At 49.0% G+C, this 14038-nt stretch overlaps 1 protein-coding gene across 1 annotated transcript in view; it reads left to right on the forward strand.

Annotated features, from left to right (window-relative positions):
* ALK (ALK receptor tyrosine kinase) overlaps positions 1 to 14038 on the forward strand; it is a 665412-nt gene that overhangs the window by 602056 nt on the left and 49318 nt on the right. Inside the window, exon 12 of the mRNA XM_046663493.1 lies at positions 4321 to 4483. Within this exon, the coding sequence (XP_046519449.1) occupies positions 4321 to 4483 (163 nt within the window). The remainder of the gene's footprint in view (positions 1 to 4320; positions 4484 to 14038) is intronic.

Below are 14038 nucleotides of genomic sequence, written 5' to 3' on the forward strand. Positions count from 1 at the left end.
GCAAGTGTGAAGACACTTAATACATATGTAAAAACGCAGTGTCTGGCTTGTATTAGGTGCACAATAAATATTGAGAGGTTGCCCCCTTTGTGGGTAGAATTTACCTCTCAGGTATCTAAGGTTCAGGGCTGCCCACACCCAGAAGGAGGCGTAAGACAAGTCAGGAAACAAATAGCTTCTACCTGGGGATCAAATCTCCTCTTGGCTTCTCCTGCCCTCTGGAACCACTGTCACTAATTCTCTTGCCTCTCAGGTGTTGAACCTGACTGCTTTATCTACAAAGTTGTACCCAATGCCTTCTACCCCCAGACACTTCTGCAAATGGTAGGTTCTAACTCTATCTGCCTTAGCTTAGAACTGATCTCATGCCTACGCTGCCTGAAGTACCTGCCAGACCCTTCCTGCTCCCAGGGTTCCCTGTTCCAGGGGCCTCCTGTGGGGCCCTCCTAGGCCCAGAGCAATTCCAGGCACAGAGCAATAGCTCGCCTCTCAGGTAAGGATCTGGAAATTATTATAATCTGTTCCCAGCAAGCCTCAACCCAGGTTCAGCTGAGGGAGGCCAACACTGTGTTAGACAGTGTCCCTTCAGAGACACACTAGCAATAAGGCAGAAGAGCCATTGTCCCCTTATACAAAGCCACAGGAACCCACAGTTCTGGTGACCTCAACTCAGAAAAGCAGATTCTTGCATTAAAGAAGGTCCTGAGAAGGACACGGGGATCAGGAACTCATGTAGGGACAACTTGAAAAGTCTAGAAGTCTTCAGGGCAGAAAGTTGGGAAGGGTTTGATCACCACCGAAGGATCCTTGGACAGAGAAGGAGGAACCCCCAGTTTTGGTTTCTTCTTCAATGCTGACTTACTCAGAAAAGTCACTTCCATTCTCTAGAATGTTTTCTCTCCATCTGGATAGTGAAGTAGGTGGGACTAGTTCACAAATTTGGTTGATTCATCTGGGAAGGTTTTTACATGATGCAAGTATTGCCTCCACCCTCACCCCAACCTAGGATCTATTGAATCTGAAGCTCCAAGCCCTGAAATCTGTATTTTTTAAAAGTCCTCAGGTGATTTGGGAAACACCCAATTCAATGATCTCCAAGGTCCCAGCTTGCTGTGACGTTCTGTGATATCTATGAGATTCCAGACAGAAAGAACAAAGGAAAACAATGGGATGAAGTTCGAGCAAGACAATCCCACACACATAAGAGGCAAGACAGCCTTTGCACAATGGGCAATAAACTCAGAAACCCCTACCCCTGAGAGGTGGTGCTGGCTGGACACATAAATTGATTCCAAACAACTCTGAGCAGATTTATGAGGGTCAACGCCATCCGAGGGAACAGGGAGGACCACTATGCCTTGAAGGCTGCTGGGAGCAACAGAATTCTGGCTGAATGAATCGTGGGTCTGACCTGGGATGGCAAATCCTCTGTTCCCACGGAATCCACTTCAGAAAGAATTCCCTCTCTGGACTTTCCATCAGAAATTGTTGAAAATAAAAACCAAATTTTGTGTGTAGAAACCACCTGAAACTAATATATGTCCACTGAGTTGGGAAAACACTAGTCCCTTTATTAAAAAACAGCCCTAGAGTCCCTCCTTTATGGAATGAAGAACATAAATCTTGAGATTGGGTGTCTCTGCTTCCGAGAGTGAGAAATTGAACAGGAAGTTACACACTTTCTAAACTATATTCATTATGCATCTCTAATGCCAAGTATTATTCTAAGCACTTTTCTTAGGTCATCATTTAATTCTTGCAGAAAGTCTAAGTAGTAGGTATTATTATCTTCATTTGTTCAGATTAAGAAACTGAGGCTCAGAGAGGCTATATAACTTACCTGAGGTCTCACGGCTAGTCAGGGGCAAAATCCAGGAAGAGAAAGGTTGACCCATCTGGATCCAAAGCTCATGCTCCTCTTCCTACCTCACCAAATGCCCCACCTGGCCAAGAAGTAGAAGCCCAGCATCTCTGGGAATGTCTGAGAACCCTCAGAGCAACATTAACCTAGGCTGAAGGTAGGATGTTCAGTGAGGGTGCAAAGCCCATACAGTCAGCTTTCTTCCTCAGCACATTCTTGAGAAAAATATGTGTGCGTGTGTGTGTGTGTACATGTATTTTTTTTCCTTCATTTCCAGGACTGAAGTAAGTAAATGAACTACCATGCTTCTGCGCCAGATTGACGAGGCTGCCCCCAAACCCAGGCTCTTTGCTGCAGGCACAGACAGGATCTGCAGAATAGGCTTCAAGGAGCTCAAGATCATGGAAGGAGTAGATTTTTCAACTCCCTTTCTGAGCTCTTCTTTTTTTCCTTGTCCCCATCCTCATCCCCAACTCACCAAGTTTAAATTTATAGGTGCTGCTGGCAAGGGACCTATTTGATAAAAACTCCCCTGGCCACATTTCCCATTGTCAGGAACAGCACATCTTGGGTGTAAGCAGGAGTCATTGACACACTCATATTTTTAGAGTTTTGGACTTTACAGTGACCATTCATACCCTGTGCTTCCTTTAATACTCATGCTAATCCAACCATTTTTATAGACGAAGGAACTCTATCAAGGTCCCACAACCAACATGTGATGAAGCTGCCCCCACTCCCTGGTGTTCTGGCTGACTTCAAAGCCTGTGTCCTTTCCACTTCATCCCTCTGGCACAGCCCACACATGTGATTCGGGCACTGGGGAGGGTAAAAGGGCAACAGGCCAAGAGAGCTCTGCTACGATGCCTTCACTACAGTTAGTCCTTTAAATTAACGGGTTAACTCTTTATAATACATAGATCAGAAAATTAACAGTCAGCCATTCACACCAAAGACGAATGGATTCATCATCTTCTTGCCTTTGAAATGACCTTCAGAAACCAAATAGAAATCAACATCTTCATTTGGAAAAAATAAAGCTGAGAAAAGAGTTGAGTACTCCGTGTTGAGTAGCCATGTGTGTTGGAACCCCAATTAGAACTTCAGTCTCCTGGCCTCGGGGCCAGGGAAGTGTCACAAAAGCCCATCACAATTGGCCCAGTTTTCAGATTATCAAACTGCCTAGCATAATTTCAGTCTGATTGCTTATAATTAGCAACTCAACGATCTTTCATATTTGCATCACTAAATTAGTTGAAAGTTTTCAAAAAATGTTTGCTTCAATATTTTAGTGAATAAAGCTATGTACACCCAAATTAATTTCTCCATAATTTTCTGTAGGTAGAATTTGACTTAATCTCTTTAAAGAGAAATAATTTCTGCAACCGTATAATGAGATTTTTGTACCTTAAGTAAAAGTAACTTATCAAGAACATTTTCTCAAAGTTTTTATAGATTGTAAAACTATTAGAATTCTGGCCAGCATGAAATCAGACAACTCCCCAAGGTCTAGCCCAGCTCAAAGACAGAAAGTTTGAAAGGAAATGGCCCAGTGGTGGTGGAGGGGTGGAGTGTGCTGAGTGTTCCTGAGGCACCCTTTGAAGACCACCTAAGGACGTTGGGTCCTCCAGGTGAGGACAGAGCACCAGGAAGTGGTGGCATGCACCAAAGACGAATGTGCCCTGCTTCCCCATTTTTTACACTCTCTGTTACACTGAGAGCCTGAAAATTGCTTTCATTGCATTTTGATACCCTAATGCTGCTGAATACAGAGGCTGAGCCCTTTTGAGGGCCTGACAGGTAGACAAAGACACTAGCCAAGAGTACAAGACTTCATGTTCCCACACTGTCCTGGGTCCCCGGGCCACCGGAGGGTCACGGAGCTGACTCTGCGTCCGGGTTACTCTTTTGATCTTCTCCAAGCTAAGAGGATCCTGTATGCAGATGTCAGACCTTGCGAGCAGGTTAGATGCAGTCACAGTAGCTCAGATGGAGTGCCTCTTCTTTGTCCAGCACTGTGCTGGACTCAGTGAGAAAGCAGGAGAGGACCCAGTTGCTGCCCATGTCTGTCTCACCTGAAGGGGGTCATCTCTCCCTCCTCAGAACTCTCACAGTGCAGTATTAGCCGGGCCATCCTAGGGCTTTTTTTACCGCCCTGCATCGTGGCCGGTTGCATCCCTGTTGGTCTCCCTTAGCAGGCTGTAAGCTTCTTACAGCCAGGATCCAAGTCTGCTCCATCTGTACTCTCCCCTCATATCTGCCCCAGGGCCCAGTGCATAGTAGATCTTCGACAGAAGTTTCCAGTTTTAATGACTGTTCAGTATTTCTTGCCCCGATCTTGCCGTCTTGGAATGTGGGTTTGGGGCCATGGGGCGGACGGCTCAGAGGCAGCCCAGGGAGAATCTGGAAGGAGGGACATCCAGGCCAAGAGAGTGACTGCCTTTCCTCTTGTGCTGCAGTTCACTGGCTCTTTACCACGTGCGGGGCCAGCGGGCCCCACGGCCCCACGCAGGCCCAGTGCAACAACGCCTACCGGAACTCCAACCTGAGCGTGGTGGTGGGGAGCGAGGGCCCCCTGAAGGGCATCCAGACCTGGAAGGTGCCAGCCACCGACACCTACAGGTGCGTATGGGGGAGGGGGAGGCCAAGGGGCAGATCCAACCCTCCTGAAGAGGACTAGGGTCCTGCCTGTGGGTGCATGCCCCCAGGGTACCCAGCACGCCAAGGCTCAGAGGCCACAGACTCTGGCTCATAGTGGGATGTAAGGGCTGGTAATGCGGAGATTTCGGGTAATGAAATATGGCAACAAAGGAAGATGTGTTCTCCGTCCTCAAGGAGCCCACAGACTATTTGTGGAGATGATATGCATACATGAGATAGCTTCAGAACACTCTTTGTCTTTATTATTAATAATTATAGTTATGGTGGGCTGTTCTTTGAGTATTACTTGATGCTGTTCAAATGAGGCAGGGCATGTAAAAATGTTTGGGAAACAGAAGTATGATGCATGTAAAAAGTGATATTCTTATGTTTGAGCCTCCTTTCCTGAGCGTTCATTGTGAGCAAGTAAAGCAACTATTCTCGAACTCTTCTCCCATACCCAACCCCAACCCTGTAGTATTCTGCTAGAGCAAGGCCAGGCTAGAGGAGGCCCAACTCTTCCAGGCCACGTAGCTAAGCAAAGCTAATGGCAAGGCTTAGACCAGTGCTTCTCAACCTTGAGAAGGCATTGGAATGAGTGAGGGGCTGGTTGGAACACAGATTGCTGGCCCCACTCGCAGAGCATCTGGTTTTGTAGGTCTGGAGTAGGGTCCAAGAACATGAATTTCTAACAAGTTCCCCGATGCTGCTGATGCAGCCCCTGAGAACCGTCGAGTTCCGTCAAACCCTTGACTATAGTCCTCACACAGCTCGATGGCATAGGCAAGGCCAGTGCTGCAATCCTCATTTGACAAATGAGGAAACTGAAGCCCAGAGAATCAGGAGCCTCCCCATGTCACACAGTCCAGAAATTGCCTCCAACCCCAGACTTCTGAGATGCAGCCTCCCTGCGGCTCCTTCCACTGAACGCAGCCAGGCTGTTTAAACAGGAAGCATCATAATTATGATGTTGGTGTGAACGCCCCCCAGAGGCTGAACACAGTGGGGAGTGAGCTCTCCTTCCCTTCCTGCAGTCCCCAGCCCCCAGCACATCCTCAGCCTCCTGGGAAGGAAAGGGGCCTCTCCAGCTGCCCTGTTTTCTGTGCAGCCTCACCCCTGGGACCTCAGTGTAAACACGCTTCGCATTTCAGGGACAGCCCTAAGTGCTTTTTAAATGACATTCTAGGCAGGAATGGAGTAACAAGGTTTGGCTGCAATCAGATTAGCTGTTCTAGATCCCACACATCCCCAGTAAATGGCTGAAGACACCAGCACCCCTGGCCCCGCCACACTGAGCGGGTCAGGCCTCCCTTCCTGTCTGGGCCATCCACTGATCCACTGTCCCAGAGAGAAGGGGATGAATGTTTGCTGAGGACCCACCGGGTAATTCTCCTCCTTTCAGCAGTGAGGCAGATGTCGTTATTATTGTTATTATTAATAGTCCCTTGTTTCCATATGAGGAAACTGGAGTCAGAGAAGCTTAGCAACAAATCTAAGGCCAATCAATCAGTGACAGAGCTGGAATTTGAACCCAGGGCCCTCTGGATCAAAGTCTGTGTGTTCTTTCCACTGAAACTCACACCTGGATTCTGAGAGTCATGCAGGGGACAGGAGGAATGGGAAGCGGGGTAGGCATAGGAATCACGCACCACCCACCCCAGGATCATCTGGAAATGAGAGCCTGGGAGGGGAGGCCCCACCACCCGAAGGGATAGTGGTCAGCCAAGCCCTGGGTGCAGATGCCCATACACAAAAACAACGTGAAGAAGAAAGCAGAGGAGCTGTAAGGCAGACAGCGATGTCAACAGTAATCCCCAACAAGACCCATTGTCCTATCCCTGCTCAGGGCAACTCCCAAGCCAGCCTGGCTAGAAGTCCCTTGCTGTCTCTCTCAGAAAGATTGATAAACAGGAGGTACCACGTTTGGAGGTCCTATTGGGCTGCATTCCCCTGAGACAGTGTGGATCAGACTCACTTCTAAACTCGGGCAGGTTATGTAATTTCTTGAGACTCTGTTTTCCCATCTGTAAAGGGGGTTGGGGGGTTACTAACACCAGCTCAACGGGTTGTGAAGATCATATACAAGTGCCTCACACAACGCTGCACGTGCTGCCTGCTCCCTGGCCTGTGGGGCTAGAGCAACGACAGTGGCAGGCGGCAGGCAGCAGCCAGACGGCATTCCAGGAACAGATTGATCCCACAGACAGTAGTACTTAACTTCTCTGCTTCAAAGTGCTTTTTTTCTGACTTCTTCAAATGGGCCCCAGGGTGTGAAAGATTTTGCCTGCCAAACTGCACTTATTAAATAATAATTAATTCATTTTCCCATTTTTTAAATTAATCACAGCCATATCTAAGTCTAGCCGGGTTTCTGACCTCCATGAATATTGCCACACTGCATTGATATAATCCCAGCCCAAATAGGAGAACTGTCTCCATTTCTCTCTTTGGAATATTGAGACTAGCTCACAGACCCCAGCGTTGCCTGGTGAATACTCACTGAAAACATACACGAGGAGCCATTTTTATGTTAAAGCAGGATACTTTGAAGTGTCCAAATTGGTAATGGGGACATTTTGATCTATGAGACTGTGTTGAACTGGCCTGAGATAGCACCATATCAAAATGGGAGAAGCAAAATGGAAAAACATTAGTTTGGGTTTTTTATTGTTGTTGTTGTTGTCGAGTCCTTGTTTTTTAACCCAATAAAGGCTATAACAGATATTCCTGACCCTCACCTTACCCTTGACCTTGGGTGAGGCCCAGGGCTTGGGCAATAATGTCTACTGGTCACATAGCTTAGTAATCAAAGAAGCAGACCATTTAATGACTTGCTTTTCAGACCCCATCAAAATGTCCCCAAGTGGGACTATCCATATTAAGTCAAGTGCCCTTTCTCTGGAAGACATTTTCTCCATATTAACTGATTCTTATTTAGTAAGTGCAGCTAATCTAGTGAGATAAATATGGGACACACTAGAGGACGTGCGAAAAACGTTCTTGGAAACAGAAAGGTTGGGAGCATTTCTTAGGGAGTCCATCTATTCCTTGATGAGTGTGGGCACTCAGCTAGTGCTGTCTGGCTGCTGCCCAAGGCCTGGCTCTATTATTGCTCCAGCTGACTTCTACCTGCTGGTTAGAGAGGTGAAGGAAAGGGAGCTCACACTTATCAAGCACCTACAGTATGCCAAGGTGGGGCCCTGATTGCCTGGGGCTTCCTCAGGGAAGCGTACAGGTGAAAGCACCCGCACTCTTAACTGATCATTTACCCTGGGCGCATCTCCCACCCTCTACTGCGTTGCCCACCACCATGAAGGTAGAGGCCCAGAAAGAGGGAGAGAAAGAAGAGGCTGCAGAGAAGGAGACCACAGGCTGGGGTGGGGGTTCAGGAGCAACACCTAAATCCCATCTTTCCCACCTCCTTTCCTGGGCTTCCCCGTCCCCTGGATTCATCACTTCCTCTGTCAAAACAGGAGAAGTGATGCAGTCACTCTGTCCAAGTACCTATGTCCTGATGTCCAGAACTGCTCCTCTCCTGCCTTGCAAATCTCAGTGGACCATAGTAAGCACCTATTTAGTACACTGGGCCTGACACAAAGTATGTAAAGATGAACAAGATCCACTCCCTGCCAAAGAGGAGCTCGAGCCAATGGGGGTGGTGGATGGAAGAACAAAGCATTTCAGTGTGAGGTGCAGAGGCCTACGAGGGAGGTTTACACCAGGCACTGCTGTCAGAGGCCAGGGGAAAGGATGAACTCATGAACGGCTTCCACAAAGACAGACGCCGGAGTTAAGTCTTGCAGGTGATGGAGCTGTCTACAAAGAAGAGGAGAGGGCCTTCCTGGCGCAAGGAGCACCAGGGCCAAGACCTATCCAGCAGGAGCCAAGGCAGGACCTGGCCCTGGGGCTAGAACCGCACTTCCCAAGTGCCTTTAGCTCCCTGAGGTGATGGCTGGAGTGTGATTGTGAGAGAAACAAGCCTGGAGACAGGGAGAGCAGAGGGAAGGCTGCCGCTGTCACGCAGGCAAGAGTCAGAAAGGGCTAAACCGGGGCAGGGAAAACATGGATGGAGGGGAGGGGTAGGGCCAAGAAGTGTTTGGGAGGTAGAATCAGCATGATTGGAGGATGGGGAGGAGGCAATGCCCAGAATGACAGCCATACCTGGGGTCTAAGGAAGCCAGGACAATGAGTGACAGCTACCATCTCAAGGAGCTTGATTGAGGAGGACAGGTGGGGATTAGGATAATGGTGAGAGGGGCACCTGATTAAGGGAGATTTCTGGGTCACAGTTCTGACTGATGACATCTAGAGTGTGCCGTGCAGGTGAGTGGCTGAAGTGGAGCACAAAAAGCTTGGATTGTGGGGTATGTGCTGGGCTGGACAAGATCCTCAGCCTCACCATAAAATAGAGACAGCCGCTGACAGAACCCAGCTCCCAGGACTGCTGGGGATTTAGTGCAATTCTCTAGGTGACATCCTCACAAAGTCCACACTCAGAAGACGTCGGGGGCCATCTCTCGTTGTTCCTAACTTCTCCTCTTTATCCCTCTCTCTCTCCCTTCAGCTTTCCTTCTTTCCTTCCTACTTCTCTAGGGCTCAGCATCTTTCCTAGCCTTCCCAGTCCTTTCCCCTTTTCCCACATACACGCACATACATACAGATCGTCTATAAAAACATTTGTCAAGCACAGCCCACAGCTCCTGTTGGCGGTTCTCTCATGGTTCACTTATTCCTTAGACATTACGTACAAGAGGCCCCAGATCCCAGCTGGAGCCAGGAAATCCTGCCAGCTGACCTGGGCTACAGCTGTTTCTGATAGTCTCTAGCACTGACACTCATTTCCCCACCTGGCTCCAGGGACCCGGGTGTGCAGCTGTATGATACCATCATTCAACCCAACCCACAGCCATGGAGCTCCTACTGTGTGCTGAGCACTGAACCATGGAGCTCCTACTGTGTGCCGGGCTCTGAGTAAGTGCTGCAGGACTTGTAGAGAAGACTGAGACTCTGGAACCTCACAGTCTTTGGAAAGACCACAGGGAAGAATAGTTAGATAACAGTGTACAATGCCAGTAAAGTTCTAGACACTTGTAGAAGAGAGTCACAAGGCATGAACAGTGGCCCAAGTAATTGTGCAGATAGCCATGGCCATGAAGAGCACAGAGCAGGAAAGTCAGAGGCACGAGTGATTGTGCTAAGATGGGCTGCAGGCAGAATGGAGTTGGGTCCAACTTCTACCACCACCATGTCATGTGACCTTAAAGTGTGCTTTCCCCCTCTACAGGAGCCCCCTCTGGAGAGGGAGGGTTTGTAGAGAGAGGTCACTGAGATCTCTTCCAGCTCTGATATTCCCAGGCGCTTAGGGCTGTGCTGGTCAAAAAGTTGTAGGGAAGAAGTGGACGATGAGCCTTGCTCATTGGTGCAATCCAGAATGGAACTTGGGCAGCAAGGAGCACATGCCTCCACAGCTGGCCCTTCACCACTGACCCCCAGGGTGTCTCCTGATGGCTCTAATGGCCCACCTGGATAATACGACTATACATCTGAACAGTAATTTCCCACTGACCAAGCCCTGTACACGCTCACACGTCTCCTGTGCTCTCACGATAACCTGTCAGCTAGGATAAGCAGGGCGGATCTTACTAACCTGATTTCACAGAGGAGGAAACAGAGACTCAGAGGAGGGAAAAAACTGGCTCAAGGTTCCACTGGAAATTAGAGGCAGAGCCCAGAGCAGGGTGCAGGAGAGAAATGAGGTGCTCCACGCTTCTCCAAGTGGTGTCCACTCGCTCCTTCCCCTCCACCACCCACCAGCATCCTCTCGCAGGTGTGGTGCCGACACCGCCGTTGTGCAGCACACCAGCTGTGCTCTCATTTCATGATCCGGCAGGCAGCCACTTTGATTTGCTGCTAATTCTTTGTTTTAAAAAGATTCACGACTCAATTACATCAGGTAACAATAGCTCACAGTCAATAATACAAAACACAAACCCAATAAACATCCATTCTGACCAGGGGACATGGATTTAGATGAGGAAAAACAAAAAAATTACAGCATCAGCTCGTTGAGAAGAGTATCTTGTAATTTCCAGTATATTGGAACCACTGCGTGTCATTTTCCCCATTTGAGTGGCAGGTATATTAATTTGTTGTCATTTGTCAACCATCAAAAATAAATTGTTTACAAGGCATTGAGAGAAAGCTTCAGAGATTCAGACTGAGGTGATTATTCCGGCACGAGTTTGTGTAACATGATTCATATGGTTCCACGGTCTTCAGAAGTGCCAAGGCTGGCCTGTGTTCCCACTGGCTCCCCAGAGAGGTGGGTCCCTGGTGAAACTGAACAGCCTTGACCCCAGGCCCCCTTGGCCACACCCTGCTCCACTTACTGTCCTTCTTTCTAGGAATCAAAGCCTCATTCACTCACCCCTTTCTGCTTCACAGAAGTCACCGCTAGGAGAGGAATGGACACCAGGCTCACCAGGGTACATCAGGACAGCAGCCACTATTTATTGCTCCCTGACAACCCTCTAGCTACTAAATTAGGTCCTTTATAGACATTATCTCATTTAATTCTCACAACAACCTTCATGGTAGACATTGTCATCCCCCTTTTATAGGTGAGGAAACTGGAGCTCAGAGAGGGTAAATAACCTACCCAAGGTCACACAGCTAGTGAGTAACACCAGCAGGGCCAGGACCAGGGGAGGTAAGCAAGGTGCTTCAAATAGAAAATTTAAGAAGGCACTGGCTCTCAAGGTGGATGGGTTACAGGATCAGCACCTGAGACAGAGGTGCCTCACCCAGCTCCTGGCCCTGAGTAACAGAGCTGGAATCTGGATCCAGGTCTATCTGCATTCAAGCCCATGCTTTTTTCACTGTGGCACAGCCCACTTCAGAGGAGATCAGCCTTGTAGTAGCAACTAGAAGCTTCCAAAGGAGTGAAGCTCTGTGGTGGGACCTCAGGCCTCAGAGGGCTGATGACAGAGGACTGCTTCCCACACTTAGTCCGGGCAGGCAGTTGCCTGCTCCCCATGACTTTAAGCAGTCCCTAGTCCAGGCTGGAAATGTGGGCCTGAGGCCACTGCACAGGAAAGCAAAATCGGCTGCTGACACCTGGTTGCCAAGCTCTACTCTCTACTGAGTGCTGACTCCCACAGAGTCTGACCTTGCACTTGGCATTGGTTTGCAGTCTTTTCAAATACACTACTTATCCCCATGAGGCCAGGGGTCCTTGTCCTCTCTTTTTTTCTTAGTAGGTGAGGCTAAGGCTCCAAGAAGTTAACCAAGTTGCCTCAAGTCACACAGCCAGCAGAGCACCCAGCGTATGACTCAGAGCTCAGGGCTCTTTCCACCCCACCTCACAGCCAACAATTAGGTCAAGACCTCAATGGGGCTGGCATTCAGATTTGGTCGGGGGCAGGAGAAATAGGAAAGAAGGCTTAGGCAGGAACAAACAACTTCTGAAATATAATAATTTGGCTAAATTTAAACATGTGAAAGAGTTCAGAATGATTCATAATGCATGCAGATTGATGCAGATGACTATGCAAATGATGCAAAAAGGGATGAGAAGGGTACCACTTACCCCTCAGCCATAAGCTGGAGTAGGCAGAACAAGGACTCCGTCTCGGGCAGCAGTTTTCCAAGCAACACACCTTCAGGTTGAAAAGACTTTCTTATGCAACCTGACAAAGCCCCAGAAACCCGGAGCCATGAGCACAACAGAGGTGGGCCTGTCCACTTTGCTGTCTCTGGACTCTACACCGTCTCTAAGACCCCCACCACTCTCACCACCCCTCACCCCGGGCTTCCCTTCTCTGAGCTAAATAATTCTGCCTTCTTTCCTTTTACCAATAAGCTTTCCTTTTTCCTCAGCTTTTTAATTGTCCTTATCATCTTCTCCATTTCTAATGGGTCACGAGCAAGGGTTTGGCTGAGGGGCAGAAGGAATTAGGATGGACAATAGCTTCTCAGACAACCACGCTTATTGTGCGTCCGTGTGAGCCTCACAGCAGCATATTGGAGAGGAAATGTAGGGCGTTTGGACCAGCTGATCCGCTGCCACTGATCAGCTTTGTGGCCTCAGATGAGTCACTTAATCCCTCTGAGCCTCAGTTTCCTCACCTGTCGAATGAGATGACTAACGTCTTCTGTTTACGGCTGTTGGGGGATGCCATATGCGTTCATGCCTGGCACACTATAGGGTACTCAGGAACTGACCTCTACTTCCCTCTGTGGACCCACAACCCCCGCCTCCCCACTTCAGCCACCTGCTGCAGTCAGACACACCACTGCCTCTTCGCTTCCGTTCACACAGCCAGACTCCTGCCCTCCACCTCTTTCTGCTCGTCTGAGAGTCCAAACCCATCCAGCATCTCCACAGTGAAATCAACTTCAAAACTCCACCCCCCAGCCCCACAACCAACCAAGACCTGCAGTGTGCCGCTGCCTCTCATTCCTGTCAGTCATCCGTCTCCCTCAGGGGCCCTGAGCACCTGACGGCCCTGAGTTTGTGCAGAGATTTGCCACTTTCTTGGAGCTTTTGCCCCATTATCTCTTGATGTTGAACCTCCCCACTACCCTGTGGGTTCATAAAAGCAGACATGGTTCTATTTGACTAGAAAGAAGCTGGGACTATGAGAGGACACACCTAGGAAATGGTCTGCTCTGATCATGGAAGCCCAGAGCCCTTTGGTCCCTCCACCTTGCCTCCCCAGTATAGCCACCCTTATGGCGAGATTTCTCATTTCATAACTGTGACCGTCACCCCACTTTCTTTGTAAGCCCCTTGAGGGCCTGGAGACATCTCAGGTCTCCTCTTATGCACACAGCCTTCTGCCACAGCCAGCTCGCAGGGGGCTCCAATCAGTGCCTGGCCACCGACAGGGAGATGGGCACCAGACTCTCCTTTGCGCTCCGCGGAGACCTCCGTTCCTCACCTTCCGTGTTAGCAGTCAGCCAGCCCTCCAGGCTTGTCTCTATAGAAAGGGCCTGAGCTCCGCCTTAGGAGAACCCCCAGGAGGCCGCTCGCACGTTGGGAATGTGGGATATTTCCTAGAATTATAGGTGGAAAAGCCACCTGTGTGCACATGAGCAAAGCTGCCTTATATCTCTTCCTGGAAGCTTTTCGTAAAGGATTTGGATCTGAATACACAGGGACATGGAAACCTCCTGACTCCCTTTCCCTGGCAGCCGGTCTCTGGGGTGGCATTTGCAGTTGGTCCCCTTGCTGTCTTCCAGATACATAGCTCTTCTGATACAGTTCACCAAATTGAGTTCTTTTTTCCCATCCTTGCTTGACTTCATCTCAGCAACCTAAGAGGCAGCAGAAATAATCCCGTGTCCTCACAGTCTGTTTTTATTTTCCTCATGATTTGTTGTTTGTTGTCTGCACACATATTGCTCCAGAAGGAGTTACTGGCAGGGTGGGAATAAACAGTCTGTGCTCATAAACACCACTCTCCTCTATCATTCTACGTGGGACCACTGTGTGTCTAGACCTCGTGGGGAGACTTTAAGACTTTGTATCAAGTC

This window comes from Equus quagga, chromosome 5, assembly GCF_021613505.1.
Source record: "Equus quagga isolate Etosha38 chromosome 5, UCLA_HA_Equagga_1.0, whole genome shotgun sequence".
Lineage (NCBI taxonomy): Eukaryota > Metazoa > Chordata > Mammalia > Perissodactyla > Equidae > Equus > Equus quagga.